General features: G+C 35.7%; 2 protein-coding genes across 2 annotated transcripts; one reads left to right on the forward strand and one right to left on the reverse strand.

Moving 5' to 3' along the window:
- Positions 1-1,318: 1,318 nt before the first annotated feature.
- Positions 1,319-11,015, forward strand: LOC104098607 (uncharacterized). Its single transcript, XM_009605389.4, has 12 exons — positions 1,319-1,680; positions 2,079-2,180; positions 2,497-2,577; positions 2,746-2,855; positions 2,995-3,130; positions 3,623-3,721; positions 4,433-4,538; positions 4,631-5,067; positions 5,185-5,364; positions 5,459-5,656; positions 10,022-10,342; positions 10,578-11,015. Exons 1-12 carry the CDS (start codon positions 1,411-1,413, stop codon positions 10,668-10,670), a joined length of 2,133 nt encoding a protein of 710 aa, XP_009603684.1. The 5' UTR covers positions 1,319-1,410; the 3' UTR covers positions 10,671-11,015.
- Positions 11,016-11,100: 85 nt separating this feature from the next.
- On the reverse strand, positions 11,101-13,846 carry LOC104098606 (patatin-like protein 1). Its single transcript, XM_009605388.4, has 7 exons — positions 13,388-13,846; positions 12,989-13,170; positions 12,651-12,837; positions 12,241-12,402; positions 11,829-12,131; positions 11,551-11,726; positions 11,101-11,411 (listed from the first exon to the last, which is right to left on the reverse strand). The coding sequence occupies exons 1-7, from the start codon at positions 13,532-13,534 to the stop codon at positions 11,345-11,347; spliced, it is 1,224 nt and encodes a 407-aa protein (XP_009603683.1). The 5' UTR covers positions 13,535-13,846; the 3' UTR covers positions 11,101-11,344.
- Between the last annotated feature and the right edge of the window lie 4,353 nt (positions 13,847-18,199).

The raw sequence follows: 18,199 nt of genomic DNA on the forward strand, positions 1-18,199 counted from the left end.
TCCACTTTCTTTTCTTGACACTTTCTGCTTCTTGCTTTTTACTTTGATGTATTTCTTCCTTGAAATCTTCATTGACCTTGCACCACTACTTTTGCATTCTTTCCTACATTATTTTGTTTAATATACGGAAAACATTTAATAATTTTTATGCTTTTATAAAGATAATCATATATTTAAAATCTAGCAAAATACACTTATCACCTAAAAAAGACTGCAAAAAAGGAAACAGGGCTTGCACGTGACTTTTTTTGGGGGCTCAAAACTTGATACTATTAAGGTAAAATAATTATTTCAAATGTCTTTTAGGAAGTTATGTATTACTATGCACTTTGAGAGAAAAAATATGTAAAATACTATCTTCAGTAACAGTGGCAAATCAACCAGGAAGGGGGGTGGAGAGTAGAACCCAATCAAATATAGGGATTGTTTTGTTCTTGATATAATTATTAAAAAAATCATTATTAACATAACACCTAAAAGAACACTTTTACAGAAGGGAATGAGGTCATATACAATGTTGAAATTTAAAAAGTATCATTTTTAGATCTCTTATGTGTAAAAGTAAATCTCACATAAATAAAAGAAAAAGAGATAAGATCATAAACTAAAAATAAGTTTGTAACGAGAAACTAATATAATCAGACAAACAGATTAAAATGAGCTTATTGGATAATACTAGGCTTTGCCGCCGCCTGTGTTCATGTAGCGTCCAGTTTTGCGCTACTGATTGAATTTGTACCCACTTTTAAAAAAAGTTTAACTGATACCTAATTTTTTAGTAACTTCGGATACATACATTTTTCTCTTCTTCTTCACTGTTGCTTTCTTCTTTTTTATGTTTAGGGTTTCTTCTTTTACTTAGTTGTAAAATGAGTTCGTTAAATTTATTAATGTTTTAACAATTTGATGATTGTGATTTGTTCTTTATGATGTTTGAAAGTTATGTTCAAATTTGAACTCATTTGGAATAGATTTAGGTGTTGGATTGATTAAATTCGAAGAATAAGTTTATATATCAAAACTTCAGATTTTGAATCTGAAGTTGTATTGAAAAATTAAACTACTTAAGATTTTAGATTTTGAATAAGAAGTCGTCTAAGTTGTGCTGAAAAATTAAATAACTTAAGATTTAAAATTCTATAATTGCAATTAAAAAATAGAAGAACTTACTTCTTAAGTTATATCGAAGAATATAAGTGGGTACGCTTTGTAAAGTTTTGTTTAATACGGTAATAAATTGAACGATGGCATTGGGCATATATGCAAATGCGCCGAGAAACGGACGGGCTTCACTTATTTTCTTGGTTTTCCAACGTCAGGCCCAACTGCCCAAAGCTATATCATCAAACCTATAAATTACCTTTCCATTTGATCTTACCACTTCTCTAGAACAGTAAACTCCATTCAGCCATGGATTCTGTACCGGTGAATTGGGAGGCACTTGACTCTCTAATTATCGATTTCGTCAAATCCGAAAACCTAATCGAAGACTCCCTTTCTCCTCCTGCTTCTCCTTCGTCATCGTCATCGTCATCTTCGTCTTATCAGTCACGATTACTTATTCGGCAGATCAGACGGTCAGTGGAGTGTGGTGACATTGATGCCGCTATCGATCTCTTGCGTGTTCACGCGCGTTTTCTTCTCGATGATCATCGTCTTCTCTTCTGCCTACAGAAGCAGGTTAGGATTAATTTAGCTCTCTGTTTGTTTCTCAGGCTTAAATTTTGAAGTACAGTGAATTAGTTCTCTGCTTAACTTATTAGTGCTACAGTTTCTCGACCTCATCAATTCGATTTAGTTTGCGTGGAATCAAAATTGATTGACACAACTTCTGTAGCATCACTCAATATATATGGCTGGCAAAGAGATGTATCAATTGTTTAAGCTGTATTATGGATGATTATAGTAGTGAATATACAAGATATAAACTTTAGCATGATAAATTAGTCATGATTCTGAATTAGAAAATTAAAACTGAATTTTGCATCTGAGTCAAAAATCAAAATGGTTGTTGAACTTGATGAAAATATTTTAGCTTCATATTTAACCTCAAAGTCGTCTTCATATTTTTTCTGCAGAGGTTTATTGAACTTTTGAGGAAACGAACTGCAGAGGACCGAGAATCTGCCATTAATTGCCTCCGAGAGTCACTGGCACCTTGTGCGTTGGATGCATATCCAGTAGGTCCCCTGCATATTCATTTTAGTTCCATTATCAGCATTGACACTCGTGAATACCTCTTGGATCCGTCAACATCACGATTTTCTTTCTTGTAATAAAAACATTGTTTATGTTAGTCAATTGGATAATAAGTTATGTGAATGCAACACCTAGAGAAATATTTGATTTGATAAGCTCATTCCTGGTGTTTCTTTCCGTAGATAAAAATTATGCTAGATGATAGTGGCTTGCATGCTATCCTCTGGTTCATCGCTTGAAAAGGTTCTCTGTGTTTATACTGTGGTTCTAATGAATGTTCAACTTTTTTATCTTAAGGAAGCATATGAGGAATTTAAGCATATTCTTCTCGCCTTGGTTTACGATGAAGATGATAAGAATTCTCCAGTGGCGAATGAGGTAAGAGGTTATTTTGTTGGCCTGAGATTTAGACTTCCATATATGTTCATCTGGCAGCAATTAGATGTCCTACTGATTTATTGAGATTTATTGTGGGTTAAAAAAGCTGAATGTCTCATTTTAGTAAAAGTCACTCATCACTGACGGTTTTGCGCTTCACTATCCCAGTGGTCCCCAAAGAGGAGGATTGACATTACTGGACTGCTTTCATCTGTTTTAAGGGCTCATTTATGTGCATATGATCCTCTTTTTGCAATGTCATTGAGGTACTTGATAAGGTTAGTACAATTTTCGGATGATCTATGACGTGCTTAGATGCACATTCCAAATCCAATGAATTGGAGACATTTTGTAATTTGTTCATCAGAGATCCAAATCCTCTTTCTATTCTTATTTTACTTCACAATCATTTTGCAGCATACACAAGTTATTTTGCTTTCGCCAGGGAGTCCCATCACCTATATCCGATCTCACGCAGAGATTACTTCTTGAGGATCGTGACCCTCCTGCAACACCTCTTGAGAGTTTCTATGAAGCACCTCCATTTGACGAGGTTATAAATCTTAGCTACTCTATTACTATTCTACTATGTTACGCGGACTCTCCAAAATGTAGCCGCACCCGTGTCGGATCCTTCAAAAATGCACTACTTTTGGAGGATCCGACACGTATCCGGCCACATTTTCGGAGAGTCCGAGCAACATAGCTATTCTGATAATTGTTTTGGTTATTGAACTTGAAGAGGAATGTGGTTTGTAAGTAGTATAATTTATGTAGTAATTCTTTTGGTTTTTTTTTTGTCAAAGCTCTTAGAGAATGTAGAAAATCTCTAGTCCCGTAGGTTGTCTTAAAAGACAAATTAGTGGGTATTGGAGTAAGATGTGTCCAATTGGAGTGGAGTGGATATTAAAAGATCCACATTGCAGATGGCAACTAGTTTCGGGTTGAGGCGTAATCATTGCTGTAATTTTTTTGATTACTTTGAAGTAGAATTTGTCAATTTGGTACTTAATGTAATTTGCATCATATGTTAAATTTTAATTAGGTGGACATACAAGCTCTTGCTCATGCGGTAGAGCTTACAAGGCAGGGGGCTATTGATAGCTTGAGATTTGCCAAGGGTGACTTATATCAAGCATTTCAGGTTAGTATGCTGAATTATTTGCAATTTAATAATTGTTTGCTATAGTATAGATTATTACAAAGAACTTTAAACTGTGTTAGTTTTGAGTAGAAGTCTAGTGATGCCCTCGTCAGCACCACCTTTGGCATTCATTTATTCCAAATCATATGGCTTGTAATGAGTGGTAAGCTGAGAACATAGCTGATGGTATTTATGACCCTTAAGGGTATTTCGTTTCTCGAAATGAAGCTGTTATTAGATTATCTGCTCACCATGTCAGACGTACATGTCTGGATGTCAATGCTCTAAACTTTGGTTTCGTGCACAATTATCATTATGGAATTCACTTAGTCTTTGCTGCTTCTTCAGCTTCCAATGGCCTGGATGATCTCTCACACATTGTTGCATAAAGCTACAACCCATACTTATGGGCCTTAAGATTCTTTTTGCTTCGACAACAGTTCATTTGTTTTTCACTAAATGGAAAGTCACTATATTATTCTTTCCTTGTAGCTTCCAGTGGCTTTTCTCAATAAAAAAAAGGAACCGGGGATAGGACTAGGAACAATTTCGCCACCCTTTTTCTTTCTTATTGAGTTGTTTTTCTATTTTTTGGTAGTGTTCCAGGTATTCTGTGATCTGCTGATGAGGTAGACCGAGCTAGTTAATCATACATCTTTGAGGTCAAATAATACTTATTGATGAGATTGTGCCTGTACTTTTCTGTTGCAGAATGAGTTATGCCGGATAAGGTTGGATGACCCTATGTTTGATGAGCTTGTTCATGAGTATTGTGTCTATCGGGGTTTCATCGAGTTCAGTGTGGTAGATTCTCCTGGTAAGTTTCTGATCAACTTTACTTTCCATTCTTACATTCAGTTTTCTAATATGTACCTCAGAACTGGCTTTCATAACATTTTCCATTACCAGGGATGCAACTTGATTCTGGAAGTATCAACAATGATCAATCAGAGTGTGAACATTTATCAAAGAACTGTTCAACAGAAGTTGGGTATGGAGACACTAAACTTTCTGGCAGTGGTACCTCTGCTACTCAAGTTATCATGGAGGGATCACCTGAAAGTAATACCAACTTGGTTAGCATTCAAAGTACTGATACTGAAGAGCGTTATCCTAGCGAGACAAGTCATGGGGATTGCAGTACCAGTTGGAATCCTCAGTTCGAAAAAGTTCTGCAGAAAAATAAATGTCTTAGAGTTGGCGAAACAAACAAACGGAAAAGATGGAGGGGGAGACATGAAAAAGAAGAATTTGTGTCTGGACCTAACAATGAAAGGAGCAGAGAAGAACTGAATTCTAGCAGCAGCAGCTCAGTTGCCAGCACGATTGTGTTGAAAGATCAGCAGGCATGTATTTTGGTTGTAATGGTTCAAAGTAAAACTCAACATCCAAATAAGTTAAAGAAAAAAAGAAGGCCGGAGAACAGTGTTCAAAGTAAACATTGTTAACACCTTTCATTACAGGTTTCTCCAAAATCATGCTTCCCGAATATGATGAAGAATAGAGAGGACAAGTATGAGCTTGTGCTGGGCTTGCAGGAATTAGCCAGCAGAGGAATGGCAGTGGAGGTAGTTGAGGAGATTAATGAGATGGACCCGAACTTTTTCGTGCAGAACCCTGCTCTACTTTTTCAGCTTAAGCAGGTATGGAAGTTAAACTCTTGCTTGGGACAAAGATTACTAAATGTTAACACACAGTGTTGTATTGATTAGAGCATTCTAATAATCCCTTTGTCAGGTTGAATTTTTGAAGCTGGTTGGCTCCGGGAATCATACTCAGGCACTGAGGGTAGCCTGTTCGTTTCTGGGTCCTTTGGCTTCTAGTCATCCTGATCTGTTGAAGCCTTTGAAGGAGACTTTGCTAGCTTTGCTCAAACCTAATGAAGAGGCATTCAATGAACGCTTGCCCTTATGTGCTCTCGCCAATTCACTCCAGGTATTACATTCTGCACTTTTTATGGTAAAAACAGGTTCCGAGTGAACCCTTTGCCTGCTTATCTTTTTTCCATCCTTACATCTCTTTATCTCCTCTGTGTATGTAATACGGGGTGCTGCTTCTTGATGCGAGAATGTACCGTGCCTAAAAGTATCTTGCCTCTAGTTCGATGACCTTGTTTTTCTGCATTGAGGCCAAGAAAAGGTAGTTTAAGTAACAGCTTGAATGTTAGAGACATACAACGTCCCATATCAGGTGTGTTTGGGGGGGGGGGTAATAAAAGTAATGGGATACTCTACCCATCATCTGAAATTTTTACTTGAATGCTTATATTCTTTCATATGGTATCAGACAATTTGATTAATTTTAATTCCTTCTCAGATCATGTTGTCTCTACTTTTGGCACAATCGTATATTATCTGGTACCTATTCTGTCGTTCTGGATTATCATTCAACTCAACCAATTGAGTCACTTACTTTACTCCAATTCCATTTCTTAATTTATTGAGTCTACACTTCTTGCTCTCCTACATCAGGCCAAAGGAGAGCCGCTATTTGTCCTTACCCTTTTTAAATGATCAAGCATGCCAAGGTGAAACAACCCCCCCACCCCACCCCAAAGAAAAAAACTTCCAATTCAATTTACGGAAAAGGGTTAAATATACCCCTCTACTATCGAAAATTCTTTAAACTTACCCTCAGTTTCACTATCAGTATATCTGTACCCCTACTGTTACACTTTGGTTCAAAAATACCCTTAATTTGGACGGAATGCTATGTGGCACATCAAGATTAAGAGGCCCACCCCAAATTTTATTTACCCAAATCCTTACTAACCCACCCCATAACCCGGATCCAAACAAATAGACAGCTCTACGGAAATCTCACCGTGAAATTCGAGAATCGAGGGTTCAGTGCAGCTTTCCGTCCAGCTTTTTCACTTTCATTAACCTGTTTAGTGATTGAGTGTTGTATGACCATTCAAAAAGAGTCTTCACGTTTTAGTTAGAATAGAGTACAATGACAGTATATCTTCTCTTTTTTTTTTCTCGATAACGACGATGAAAGTTATATCCTCTCTATCATGAAGGAAACCCATACCTGAAGGATTGCAGATTCCACATTTCTTTGGTCTTCTTTCTTCTTTCTCCTTTCTTTCTTCCTTTTTCTTCTTCTCTTCTTTTTTTTTTGCTATGTTTTTGATCGAGCAGCACTCAACAAAGAGTAGCATTCAACTCTGTTTTTGATCGAGCAGCACTATCTATTGAGTTTTTAATTTTTGAATTGATATATTTATTAATATATTGTTGCTATTGTCGCTTCAAATTTAATATTTTATTTTTTTGTATAAATTGTCGCTTCACATCAAAAAGGCGAGCGCTTCGCTTCTTGCCTCTCGCCTCAGTGAAGCGGGCCCTCGTCGCTATTTGTCGCCACACGCTATCCAAAACACTGATAGTGGGTTTTCTGCAACAACCTGCTTGCCGTTCAAGGAAATGATCAATATAACAAAGGCATTCAACAATGGACTACATGAGGAATAAATAACTTTGGGTAAAGTTTTCAGTAAAATATGGTATTTTAAGTCTTTAACCAACCAAGACTATGCTTTTACATTAGGTGGACCTCAAACATCGTCAATTCGGACCGTCAACATTCTAAATACTCCTAAATTATATCCATAACATCGTAGTCATTGTAACGTAGAAAGAAACATGAAGAATAATGAAAGAGATTAAGAACTCAACGTGTAATTTTCGCTTAAGCAGAAAAGAGTGGAGGCGTTGTCTATTCAGCGCTTGCAAACTGAACGTAGCAGCAATATGCTGTTCTCATTTCCAGTTTTCTTGAATTTCCAGTAATAAAACGCCATAGATTTTCGCTTACTTTTTGACCCTTATAGTTTTTCTTTCTTCTACTCATGAAAAACACAACCATTGTTGCAAAACCTAAACTAGTACTGAGAGTGTACTTAAGTTGGGTTTTTTTTTTTTGGGGGGGGGGGGGGAGACCTGGTGGGGTAAAACTGCTACTAGAAAGAAGAGTAGCTGGGTCGGGTTATGGGGTGGGTTAGTATGGTCCGGGTATATAAAATTTGGGTTGGATCTCTTTAATCCTGAAATGCCACGTGGCATTCCGTCCAAATTAGGGGTATTTTTGAACCAAAGTATAACGGTAGGGGTACAAACACACTGATAGTGAATCGGAGGGTAAGTTCAAACCATTTTCGATAGTAGAAGGGTATATTTGGCCCTTTTCCGTTCGATTTATGAACCTTGAACCAGGTTACTTGTACGAGAGTGTTAGAGATATACATTATCCCGTAGTGTCATGCGGGTTTATCACAATACTGAGCTACTCCATGCATGATGGGGTTTGAGTTGGATGATTAAATTCATTTTCCGTGAGATTCCTGGAGAAGTTAGAGAAGGCACTGATAATGCGAACTTAAAAAGTATGATGAGGTCTCCCTTTCTTCATCGAATGAAGTTAAGTTTGCTTAACTCTCACAAAGATGCTAGAATTAAATAGTTGTTCAGCGAGTAATAGTCTGGTTTAAAGTGTTTAGCTGATTTTAAATACACAAAGTTCGAAGACTAGTTGAAAGGCTGAGTCTAGTGTTTGAGGCATAATATAACTAAGTAATTAAAAGTGTGCTCTCTCTAACAGTTTAAGCTTATTCTTGGTCACGGTCACACTTATCATGATATCATAACGAGCACATCTCTTGTGTTCAAATCTCACTACCACAAAATATATATAAATAATATTTATATATATAATATTGCCACTGTGTTTGGCCTATGAAAAAGAATCAGGTCACACATGAGGGGATATAATATAATTAAGTACTAATTAAAGGGAAAAGGGTTAATTTGCTCCACTACTATGTGAAAAGGATCAACTTTGCCCTCTGTTGTACTATTTGTTCAAAAATACCCTTGTTGTTACCCAAGTGGTTCAAATATACCCCTCCTCCGTTAGAGCAGTCCAAGGTGGACATTCAACACCACATGACACTAACATTTCGGTGAAATGGACACGACATGGCATGCCATGTCACCATGCCCATCCCATATTACCCTGCCCCCCTTCACTTCTTCTTCCATCATTAGAACCTCCTCCCCTCCACCACAACTGCCACCATCAATACCCCATGGCCACCAATATTTTCACCGGTCACTCTCCAGCTCTTTCAACCATAGCAACGGGTTTCGAAGAGTAAAGTGAATAGAGAAGGTGTTGTCTGCTTTTAGACTAATTTCTTGATGTGAACACCGTCCCTATACAAGAGCAGGTCTTAAAGTTTCTTGAAGCTAAGAGTCCTGGCATGTCTCCTTCAATGTTATTTCAAGACTTTGTACCCTTATTTATGTTTCTGGTTTCGTTGTCTGATGTAATTTCGTTCTCTGTACCCTTTTTAATTCCATCTCTTTTCGTCTTCCATGACCTTGAGGAACTTAATCAATTTTCTTTTTTGCTTTTGAAGAATACTTTTCGCGTTCACCTTCATGGGTCTATTATTTCAACTTTAGCCAATTAATTAAAACGATCTAGTACTAACCAATTTTTTTAGTACGAACCAGCTTGAACTTCTTTTATCCTATAAAGCATATGAACCGTGCAATTAATTTCAAACTTGGTGTTCTTGAAAAAAAATTCACTTAAAAAGACCTCGAAGAATTACAAAGGTGAAAGATTTCATCTGCGCAAAGTGGTGGATCCATATGCCAAAGATGGTACTGAGCCGCGAAATATTATATGTATATGTTAAGGTTGCAGTGGGGGAGAAGCGGAGAGGATGGGGTAAAATTGGTTTGGAGCGGTGTCCATTTCACTAAAATGCTAGTGTCACGTAGGATTGGGTGTCCATCTTGGACAACCCTAACGGAGGAAGGGTATATTTAAACCACTGGGGTAACGGCAGGGGTACTTTTGGATGGATAGTATAACGGAGGGCAAAGTTGATCCATTTCGTATAGTAGAGGGGTAAATTTGGACCTTTTCCCCCAATTAAAACTTAAAAGTGTGTTCTCCATAGCAGCTTAAGCTTTTAGATAAGATGGTCACACTTACATAGGGTGGTTCTACTCTATAACATGGAGAAACACAGATAATGAGGACCTTATACTCTATAAGCTTGGAATTGTATTTTTTTATCTTTCATAAGCCATTTAAGATTTGGTAAAAATTTGAAAACCAATATCATCCTGCTGCTCTTTTTCCATCTTTCTTGTGTAATCTAGGGGCTTTGTTTGGGGTGGGGTGGGGGGTTTGGGGGGGGGGGTTTGGGGGGGGGTGTTGTATGTGTGTTTTAGTGTCGTGGCTCACCTGATTTCTGTCACAAATTTTTGGCATGCAAAGGTTGCCATTGGTAGGAGGTTTGGTATTGAAGAACCCCAGCTTATGAAGATTATAAGGACCACACTCTATACACACAGTGAGTGGTTCAAACTTCAAATGTGTAAAGATCGCTTTGAAGGACTCTTAAGGATTGACGTCCTGAAAGAATTTGGTGGCAACTTGATTATAGATGCTGCTTCCAAATTGGATGTTGACATGAGCGCTGATGGATCATCTCAAGTTACTGGTTCCTCAAATAATAGGAAACAAGAAGATCGAAGTCCAACCCAGTCATCAGCCAGAGATGTTGGATGTGATGAAAGTGCAATACTAAAAGTTATGGTGAGTTTTGTTCTGGTTTACAAGTTTGGTTCTAACTTTAACCTTGTTATTGCATCTCGATGAACCTGTTGTAGAAGCCCTTCTTGTTGATGTTATTGTACCGATGTGTTTCTCCCCTGTCACCATGTGCTTGCTTGAATCAGCAGATTATGTTAATTTTCTAGGTGTTCTCATTATATGCCATTTTAGCAGGTTTTCGGTGCAACTGTTACTTATTTGTGAATATTTGGTGCAGGAATTTCTGGCTTTGCCCAGAGCGGATGCAATTCATCTCCTTGCACAATACAACGGTAATGCGGAGACAGTCATTCAGCAGATATTTGCGTAGTTCCTAGATTATAGTGGAGCAGTGATATTCGTTTATTTTTTACGTTTATTTTATTGTACCATAAATTCTTACCTGTGAGGCTTATTACTGGCTGAAAGGGGATGTAATAACTTATAAAAGGGAAGGGGGATGTCTTTATATGTAGTCTTTCCACGTCAAGTTTGAAATTGGTTGATGAGAGGCACATTGGTTATGCGAAGTTCTCTGTAAATGAGCTTAAACTGCGTCTGTCGCCATATTTACTTGGATGGAGCAATCCAGGGGATCAAGAAGTTGAATCTCTTAGTGTTCCGACGAAATGCTCTAAATTACGGAATCTTATAGATTACTTCTTTTTATTGTGCCTTTACTGTTGCAATATTTGTTTGTACTTTGTGTCTATATCAAGTTTAGTTATCTTTGCTTTCGGAGTTTAGTCAGTAGTCAAGAATCGAGGAGAAACTTAGGTAACTAAAATTCAAGTAAACAAAATGATGACATATGGGAAAGTTTTGCCCTCTTGCGATATTGGCTGATCATGTAGAATGATATGCTACTAAAGGAATGTAAGCTGTAATTCCACCAACACATACAGGAAAAAGGGAATGGCAAAATAGGAACATTATTGAACTGAAATAAATAAGCTATTCACGCCGCAGGCTGTAGCAATAAATAGGATGACAATACAATGGCATTTAGACCAACCGGCTACCGGCATTGAACTCGCGTAATTTTCTCTCGTCCGACAGTATCTTCGCAAACCTGCAAGATTTTAAAACGAGACAAGGGTCACTAATTAGTATTTTATCAGCAGTTCTTTCTTGTAAAGTTTGTGAGTGTGTGTGTTCAACAATTCAACTGTAAATGACATAGACATGTATCCACGCCCCTGCGCGTGTACCTCTGAAGAGCTTCCTTGTTGGTTCCTCCATTTTCAACTGCTTCATAAACTCCTTTGTCCAAGTTAATCTTTGAAACTGGTTTTTCCAGCAGGTGTTCTCCAACCTTGACGAGGCCTTGTAAGTTTTCCTTTGTGGCTATGTCAACTGAGGCCAAGTTCCCCGTCAAGGTGTCATCCTGGTTTCACCCAAATGTTGTATCAAGTAAATTTAAAGTTATATAGCCAATGGCAACAAATTATAACTGTTGATCAGAGTCAAACCAAAGGCTCGGGTTTACCTGGATACGAAGGTACTTATCGTCCGAGTGAAGAGCTTTGAAAACCACAAAGTTGTGAAAATCAACCATATCAGCGCTTGCTTGATTAAAAGCATCTATAATTGGTGTAGAGTTGTCATTAAAAAGCCAGCTAAGTAATCCCCACTTGGCAGCCATTTGGGCATTGTATTTGTGCTCGTTCTTTGCATTGCCTGTCCCAAGTGATATTACCAGAAAACGACCATAATCCATTGGCTTGATAGGGAATAAGTCTGCGTGCTGCATCAATACTTGCTTGGTCACCTCACCAATTGCGACCAATGTCTAAAATTCATCACATACATCAATAAAGAGTCAATTATTACCAAATTTTCTACTCTGAAGTACTGATCCAAGAAATTTATTTACTATGTCATGGATCTTATATACTTACTGGGTTATTAGCAGCGACACCACCATCAATTAGGTTGAATTCTCGTTCATTATCTTGAGCATCCTTGTTCTTGAAACCATAGGCAGGTAGAAAAGTTGGTGCTGCCGAGGTACTAATACAAATGTCCGCCAGTTCTGCATCCAAATCAGGTTTCAAGATTGCCTACAAGAGGGTTAAAATAGTTAAGTACTCAACTTATGTACACACACACACACAATTATAAAACACTATCATTGTATTGTTATAGCAGATCAACTGCCTCATTTTCAAAATAGTTAATTATCTGTGATTTGATAGGGTAAAAGAATCTTGCACACTACTATTAGCGTATAGAAGTCCCTAATAAAATCACATCCAAAGGGGACAAAAAGAAACAAAAGGAGGATTGAATCGAGGTATAAAAGGTGCACCTCATATGAGTTGAAAATAACTGGCTGAAGTTTCTTGATGTCAAAAGTTGGAATTACGACTGCAGTTAATGTATCATGCAACCTGGTACCTCCTAAGATATCCTTTATAAGTTTGTGAAGATACTTCCCGTCATATTTAGGTCCTCCCATTGCTTTGGTTAGATTTATGATCCCCGCTAATGGTCCACTGCAATATATAATAAACAAAAATCAAGATATGTTCATATTTAGCCTGGCGAGAGGTAACATTATATTAATTACCAAACGTTCCGCGAAAGAATTTGAGTATTCAATTTAGAACAGAATACGGACAAGTATATTCTCTAATACAAAATTACCTGATCTGGGGAAAGATTTTGGGGGAGTGCTCAAGATAAAACGGAGTAATATCTTTGGCAGCGTATAAAGGGCGTTTATCTTTGTTTGGTGCAGCTAACATTGCTGTTACTAGGCCACCAGTGCTTGTTCCTGCAATCAAGTCAAAATAATCCGCGATTCTTGCATCTTTACCGTCCAACTCCTGCAAACAAAATGAATACAATAAGAGACAAAGCTATTACTTTAACTTGAACGTTTCAACGTTTAAGGTTTTTATTATTGAACTCACATGACATGTTAAAAGTTATTGTGGGTTCAGAATTTAAATATTTGTTGAAATTTCAGTGATTTAACATAGCAAAAAAATCCTTATAGTTGTACTCTTGAAACTTTTTATTACTTCTAAATTTGCTAATTACCTGTAGTTGTGATTCAAGATATGAAAGGATAACCCCCGGAATGATTCCTCTTATTCCTCCCCCATCGATGGCCAGAATGGTTATCAACGTCCCTGTGTTGGGAGGCGGCATTGCAACTCGAGATGATCCAGCTGCTTCGTTTTCCATTGGCGTACGTGTATATTCAACGAAGAGATAATTAACGTAAACTAGGATGTATAAAGCGAGTTAATTAGTTCATGGTCATATGCTAATCATAATGCGAATAAATATATAGAACGTGCAGTCATTTCAAAGACGATAATCATGAATAAAAAACCGATAAATTAAAGAGAAAAAAAAATTAATAATGGCTTTGTCAGCCACTACAAGAGGATAAACAAATTTGGTCTTTGAAGAGTTCATGGAAACTAAGATTTTAATTTTATGATAATCATCGTGAAAGCCACCATCCTGAATAGATTAATTTGTTGTGGTAGTTCCGCTGTCCAACAATTTAGACTTGAAAGATTAAGTGTTGGAGAATGTATTGAGTTTACATTAAATAATAGTTAAGAACTATAGTGTTAAGTTTCTTGAGCGTCTAAGTGTTACCAACATCTAATTAATTCAATAAGAACCATGATCATTAGACGCTAGTTTTAGCATGATTTTATTTTGACTTTGCTAATCTTTTCTATTTTACATCCCGACTTCACTCGAAAAATTAAGCCAAAAAAAGAAAAATAGAAACAAAAGAGAAGGTTTCTACTTCCTTGGATAATTTTTGGTGGGATCTATATATTGCGGATTTTTTATGACCTTTTAGTTATGTTCTATTTCTCCTTCCAACTAACAAATTTTTAATGTTCTTGCGGTCCTTCTTTTGATCTATAGCCTAATATATGGGCCACGTGAATCCATAGGCTCTCTGTCAAACTAAGTACTTTATGTACATATTTTATGCAATTGATCTAATATAATCTGTTGGTACTCATGCTCTCAAAAGGCTAAATGGTGCACTTGGTCGAATGCTAAGTTGTTTAATTTACCTAAAGGAGTGCGAATCAAGTCTCATTTAATACTTTCTTTTTTCTCCACCCATGTTAGAAAAATTCTAGATCCGTGTGTCTGATGTCAACCTGATGTCAACTTATTTATTTTGTGAAGGTTCTAACTTCTGAGATTAGTAGGGAAGTATATGTTGCTTCATATTTTAATAAACAAACGTGTCGTGCCTAGTTTTTTAGTTTCTTTCTGATATACTTTGCACGCTACTGCCTGTTTGCCTTTGACATATTTCTGATACTCCGTCCCTGGCCTTAATTAATTCCCATTTCTCGTTTTTCTTTCGTGTTAGATTAGTTAGTGTTGATGGATTAATTTTTGGAGAAGGATTAGAAGAAGGTGAAAGTATTTTTAAATCTTTGGTTTAAAATATTTGAGGGAAATTTTGGAGAAAAATCAAAGTTTGGCTATAACATTAATAGTCATAGATAGGAAACCAAATTGGCAGCCCGAAACTATATTTTTTTTTCAATCTTCTTTTTCTTAAAAATGTTTTATTTTATTTTATATTTTTTATATGGGCCCAACTAAATTCGATTTTTCATTGGGAAGTCTCACATTGGAGATGAATATTTTATTTTATTTTATTAAAATCAGTTTTTCCCTTTTAAAATGGTTTTTGAATTCAAAAAGGAGAATGTTTATTTAAACAAGTGCTTGTTCAGAAAGAGTTGAGTCTGTTCAATTCAACAGACGTTTAAGGTGCTAATATAATAATTTTTACCTATCTATACTACTTATTTACTCTGTATAGAGAGGTTATTATTTGATTATATTAGTATATACAATTTATCATTTATATTCAAAATAATATATTAGACTCCAATCTTATCCATTTTAGGCTTTAATCTTCTCTATTTTTCTTCTCCGTATAGATATTTTTCTCTCAATTTCTCTTCGATTCGCCTTTTGCAGATGACCATGCTCGAAGCTTTGAAGAATGATAAAAAGAATGATTCCACCGGTTCAAAGAGAATATATACGTGAAGCATCAACACAATTGGGTTACCAGAAGTTTTTTAGACGAATACGCAAGATATTATCTACGGAAGTGGCACTTGGAACTAAACCGAAACTAATTGACGGTATAATTAAAATAAAAATGAATTAGACTATGTATACGTGAACTTAAACTCCATTGATAACCATTAGAAATCTTAGAAGCTATGAATTCGATTGGGTACAAATGATTGAGAATATCCTTTGGAGTTTATATCTTAATTTTGAGAGAACTTGGTGAAGATTCGAGGTGGTTTGGTTAGAATTTCAGATTCAAACTTGAAGAAAAAAATAAATAAATTGTATATATTTTATATGTTGGGTGTAGAACGGCATACAAAATATATATAATTGTATATAAATTGTATATAATTTGTAGTTTTTGACCGGATTCTGTATAAAAATATGTATTTAAATTGTAGATAAATATTATATTTTGACCGAGTTTGTATATATTTTGTAAAAAAATTTAGTTACTTTCTGACAAACTTAGATAAATCAGATAAATAAAGTTTAAATCTCGTATATATATATATATATATATATATATATATATATATATATATAGGAAAAAGTCCCTGTGCTTCACCAAAACGAATACAATATCATCAGAATTCTATCTCTTCTTTTCTTATAGAAAATTTGAGTTAAATTCTAAAATTTAAATTTTGTTGGCTATGTAAAATCCTGAAAGAATTCTACCCTGCAACATCGAAGTAATAGACTTAAATTCTTTAACGATAGTGACATCAAAACCAGTTTTCTCCCCCGGTTTTAGGATTAATTTTTTTCTCTAACATTTCGTGCTTCAGAGTACTTTGATAAAGAAAAAGAAAAACATACACATCATTTATTGGCGAATTAAAGGAGCAGGAGAATCAACTCGAAGCAAATCCGTACACCATTTTTATTTGTTATCATCCAACTACAATTATGACCAAATAGATAAAGAATCATGAGTTTATTTATATTTAATTAATTTTTGTTGTAATAAAAAAAGGTTAACCCTTCAATTTCAAGCTCACAAAATCTTGAATGAACAATAGATGATAAGAACTTCAAATCGGACAAAATGATGAAAGGCTATGCCTAAACCCAATAATATTATGTATCCTAGTATTAGAAGGCCCTTAATGATTAAAATCATGGAGGCCTCATTTAGGGGTGTCAATGGTACGGTCAGTTATTTTATAAAATTTGTATCATACTAATTTTTTGGTTATTCTATTATGTATAACCAAAGCTAGACTATTCGAGTCCCAATCATGTTGGTTTCTCTTTGGTACGGTTCGGTTAATTTTCGATATTTTTTTAAATATCATATAAAAGTCATTAGTAGAACTAGAATACAATAACATACGTACTTTATAGGACTTAGCAAAACTCTCTAGATATTTTTATTATTTAAAGTGTGATGAATTAAGAAAACATGAAAGATAGTCAGAGTATAGATCCATCAATTATTCTATAGCAGCGTAAAAAAAACTAAACAAAGATAAAGAAAATATAAATTACATGAGTGGAAAGATATTAACCAAGTTGGGACTCAATAATAAAGTCTATAGAATATTAAATATTCAAAAAGATAAATCCAAATCATACGAAAGGAAATATATTCAATACATTGTAGTTTGCTACTCATAATCGTTATAATACTTTGTGTCTTGCTAGTAATACGTTGGAAATAATTTAGTTCCAGTAGGAGTAACATAATAGGTTTGGAATTAGGATTTTGAATTTAATTACTTGTTGACTTGTAACCGTTTTCATAACTCCAAAGCCCAAGGAAAAATTTAATGGTTTATTATTTTTTAACTTAATATATAAATATATTTTTTATAAGTAAATTTATTCGGTACGGTTCGGTATTTTTCGGTTTATTTTCACAAAATAAAAAACTATCCTAATTATCGGTACAATTATAGATTTATATAAAAACCTACAAGTTTTTTTTTTATAAAAAACTAAAAGTCAGTTTGGTACGGTACGGTTCGGCCGGTTTAATTAGTTTTTAAATATCCGTTAACTCCCCTAGCCTCATTTGTTGGCACTTAATGGAGGTTTGAATCTTAATCGTTCAGATCTTAGTTATTAAGTGTGTTTATTTTTTAGATCTGAATTTTATTCATTTAGATCTTAACCATTAATTCTGTTTGTTTTTCAATTTTACAACTGCTTAATGGTTCTGAATAGATTTTAATGATTAAGATCTATAACAAAATCTTAATATCATTAAGATGTTGTATATTCAAAATTTTATGTAAAAATAATATTTCACTATTACTCTTATATTTTCACCACTAATCACTATCACCACATCTTTCACTATCCCCCACTTTTATAGACTACTATCACCCACTATCCACCATCGTCAGCCATAACCATTATCGTTTCCAAGCACGAATATCAACTGTCTCACTAGCCATTATTTACAACCATCACTACAGTTTATGACAGGAGCGCTATCAACTGTAGTTTCTACTAAGGCTGTCCAACGGGACGGGACGTCCCGTCCCGTCCCGCTTAATTCTAAACGGGATGGGCCCATGTTAAACGGGACACGGGATGGGACGGGATGGCCATTTCGTCCCGTTTGTCCCGTCCCATTTCGTCCCGTCTCGTCCCGTCCCGTCTCGCCTGTCCCGCCTGTCCCATCTCGTCCCATCCTGTCCCGTCTCGTCCCGTCCCGCTTGTCCCGTGTCCTATTTTTTATGCATTATATACAAAAAAACTTATAATCCTGCTTTTGAAGGTTTTCCTAAGACCACTGTTAGAAATTATGTTTTT

Source organism: Nicotiana tomentosiformis, chromosome 2, assembly GCF_000390325.3.
Source record: "Nicotiana tomentosiformis chromosome 2, ASM39032v3, whole genome shotgun sequence".
Taxonomy (NCBI): domain Eukaryota; kingdom Viridiplantae; phylum Streptophyta; class Magnoliopsida; order Solanales; family Solanaceae; genus Nicotiana; species Nicotiana tomentosiformis.

Bases quoted from the DNA above. Each gene is read 5' to 3' on its own strand.
- LOC104098607 (XM_009605389.4), top strand. From the start codon at position 1,411: ATGGATTCTGTACCGGTGAATTGGGAGGCACTTGACTCTCTAATTATC. The intron at 3,722-4,432 runs GTTAGTATGCTG...TTTCTGTTGCAG, and splicing joins ACTTATATCAAGCATTTCAG to AATGAGTTATGCCGGATAAG. The intron at 5,068-5,184 runs GCATGTATTTTG...CTTTCATTACAG, and splicing joins TTGTGTTGAAAGATCAGCAG to GTTTCTCCAAAATCATGCTT.
- LOC104098606 (XM_009605388.4), bottom strand. From the start codon at position 13,534: ATGGAAAACGAAGCAGCTGGATCATCTCGAGTTGCAATGCCGCCTCCC. The intron at 12,838-12,988 runs GTAATTTTGTAT...TATATATTGCAG, and splicing joins AAAATCTTTCCCCAGATCAG to TGGACCATTAGCGGGGATCA. The intron at 11,412-11,550 runs GTACACGCGCAG...AAAATCTTGCAG, and splicing joins AACAAGGAAGCTCTTCAGAG to GTTTGCGAAGATACTGTCGG.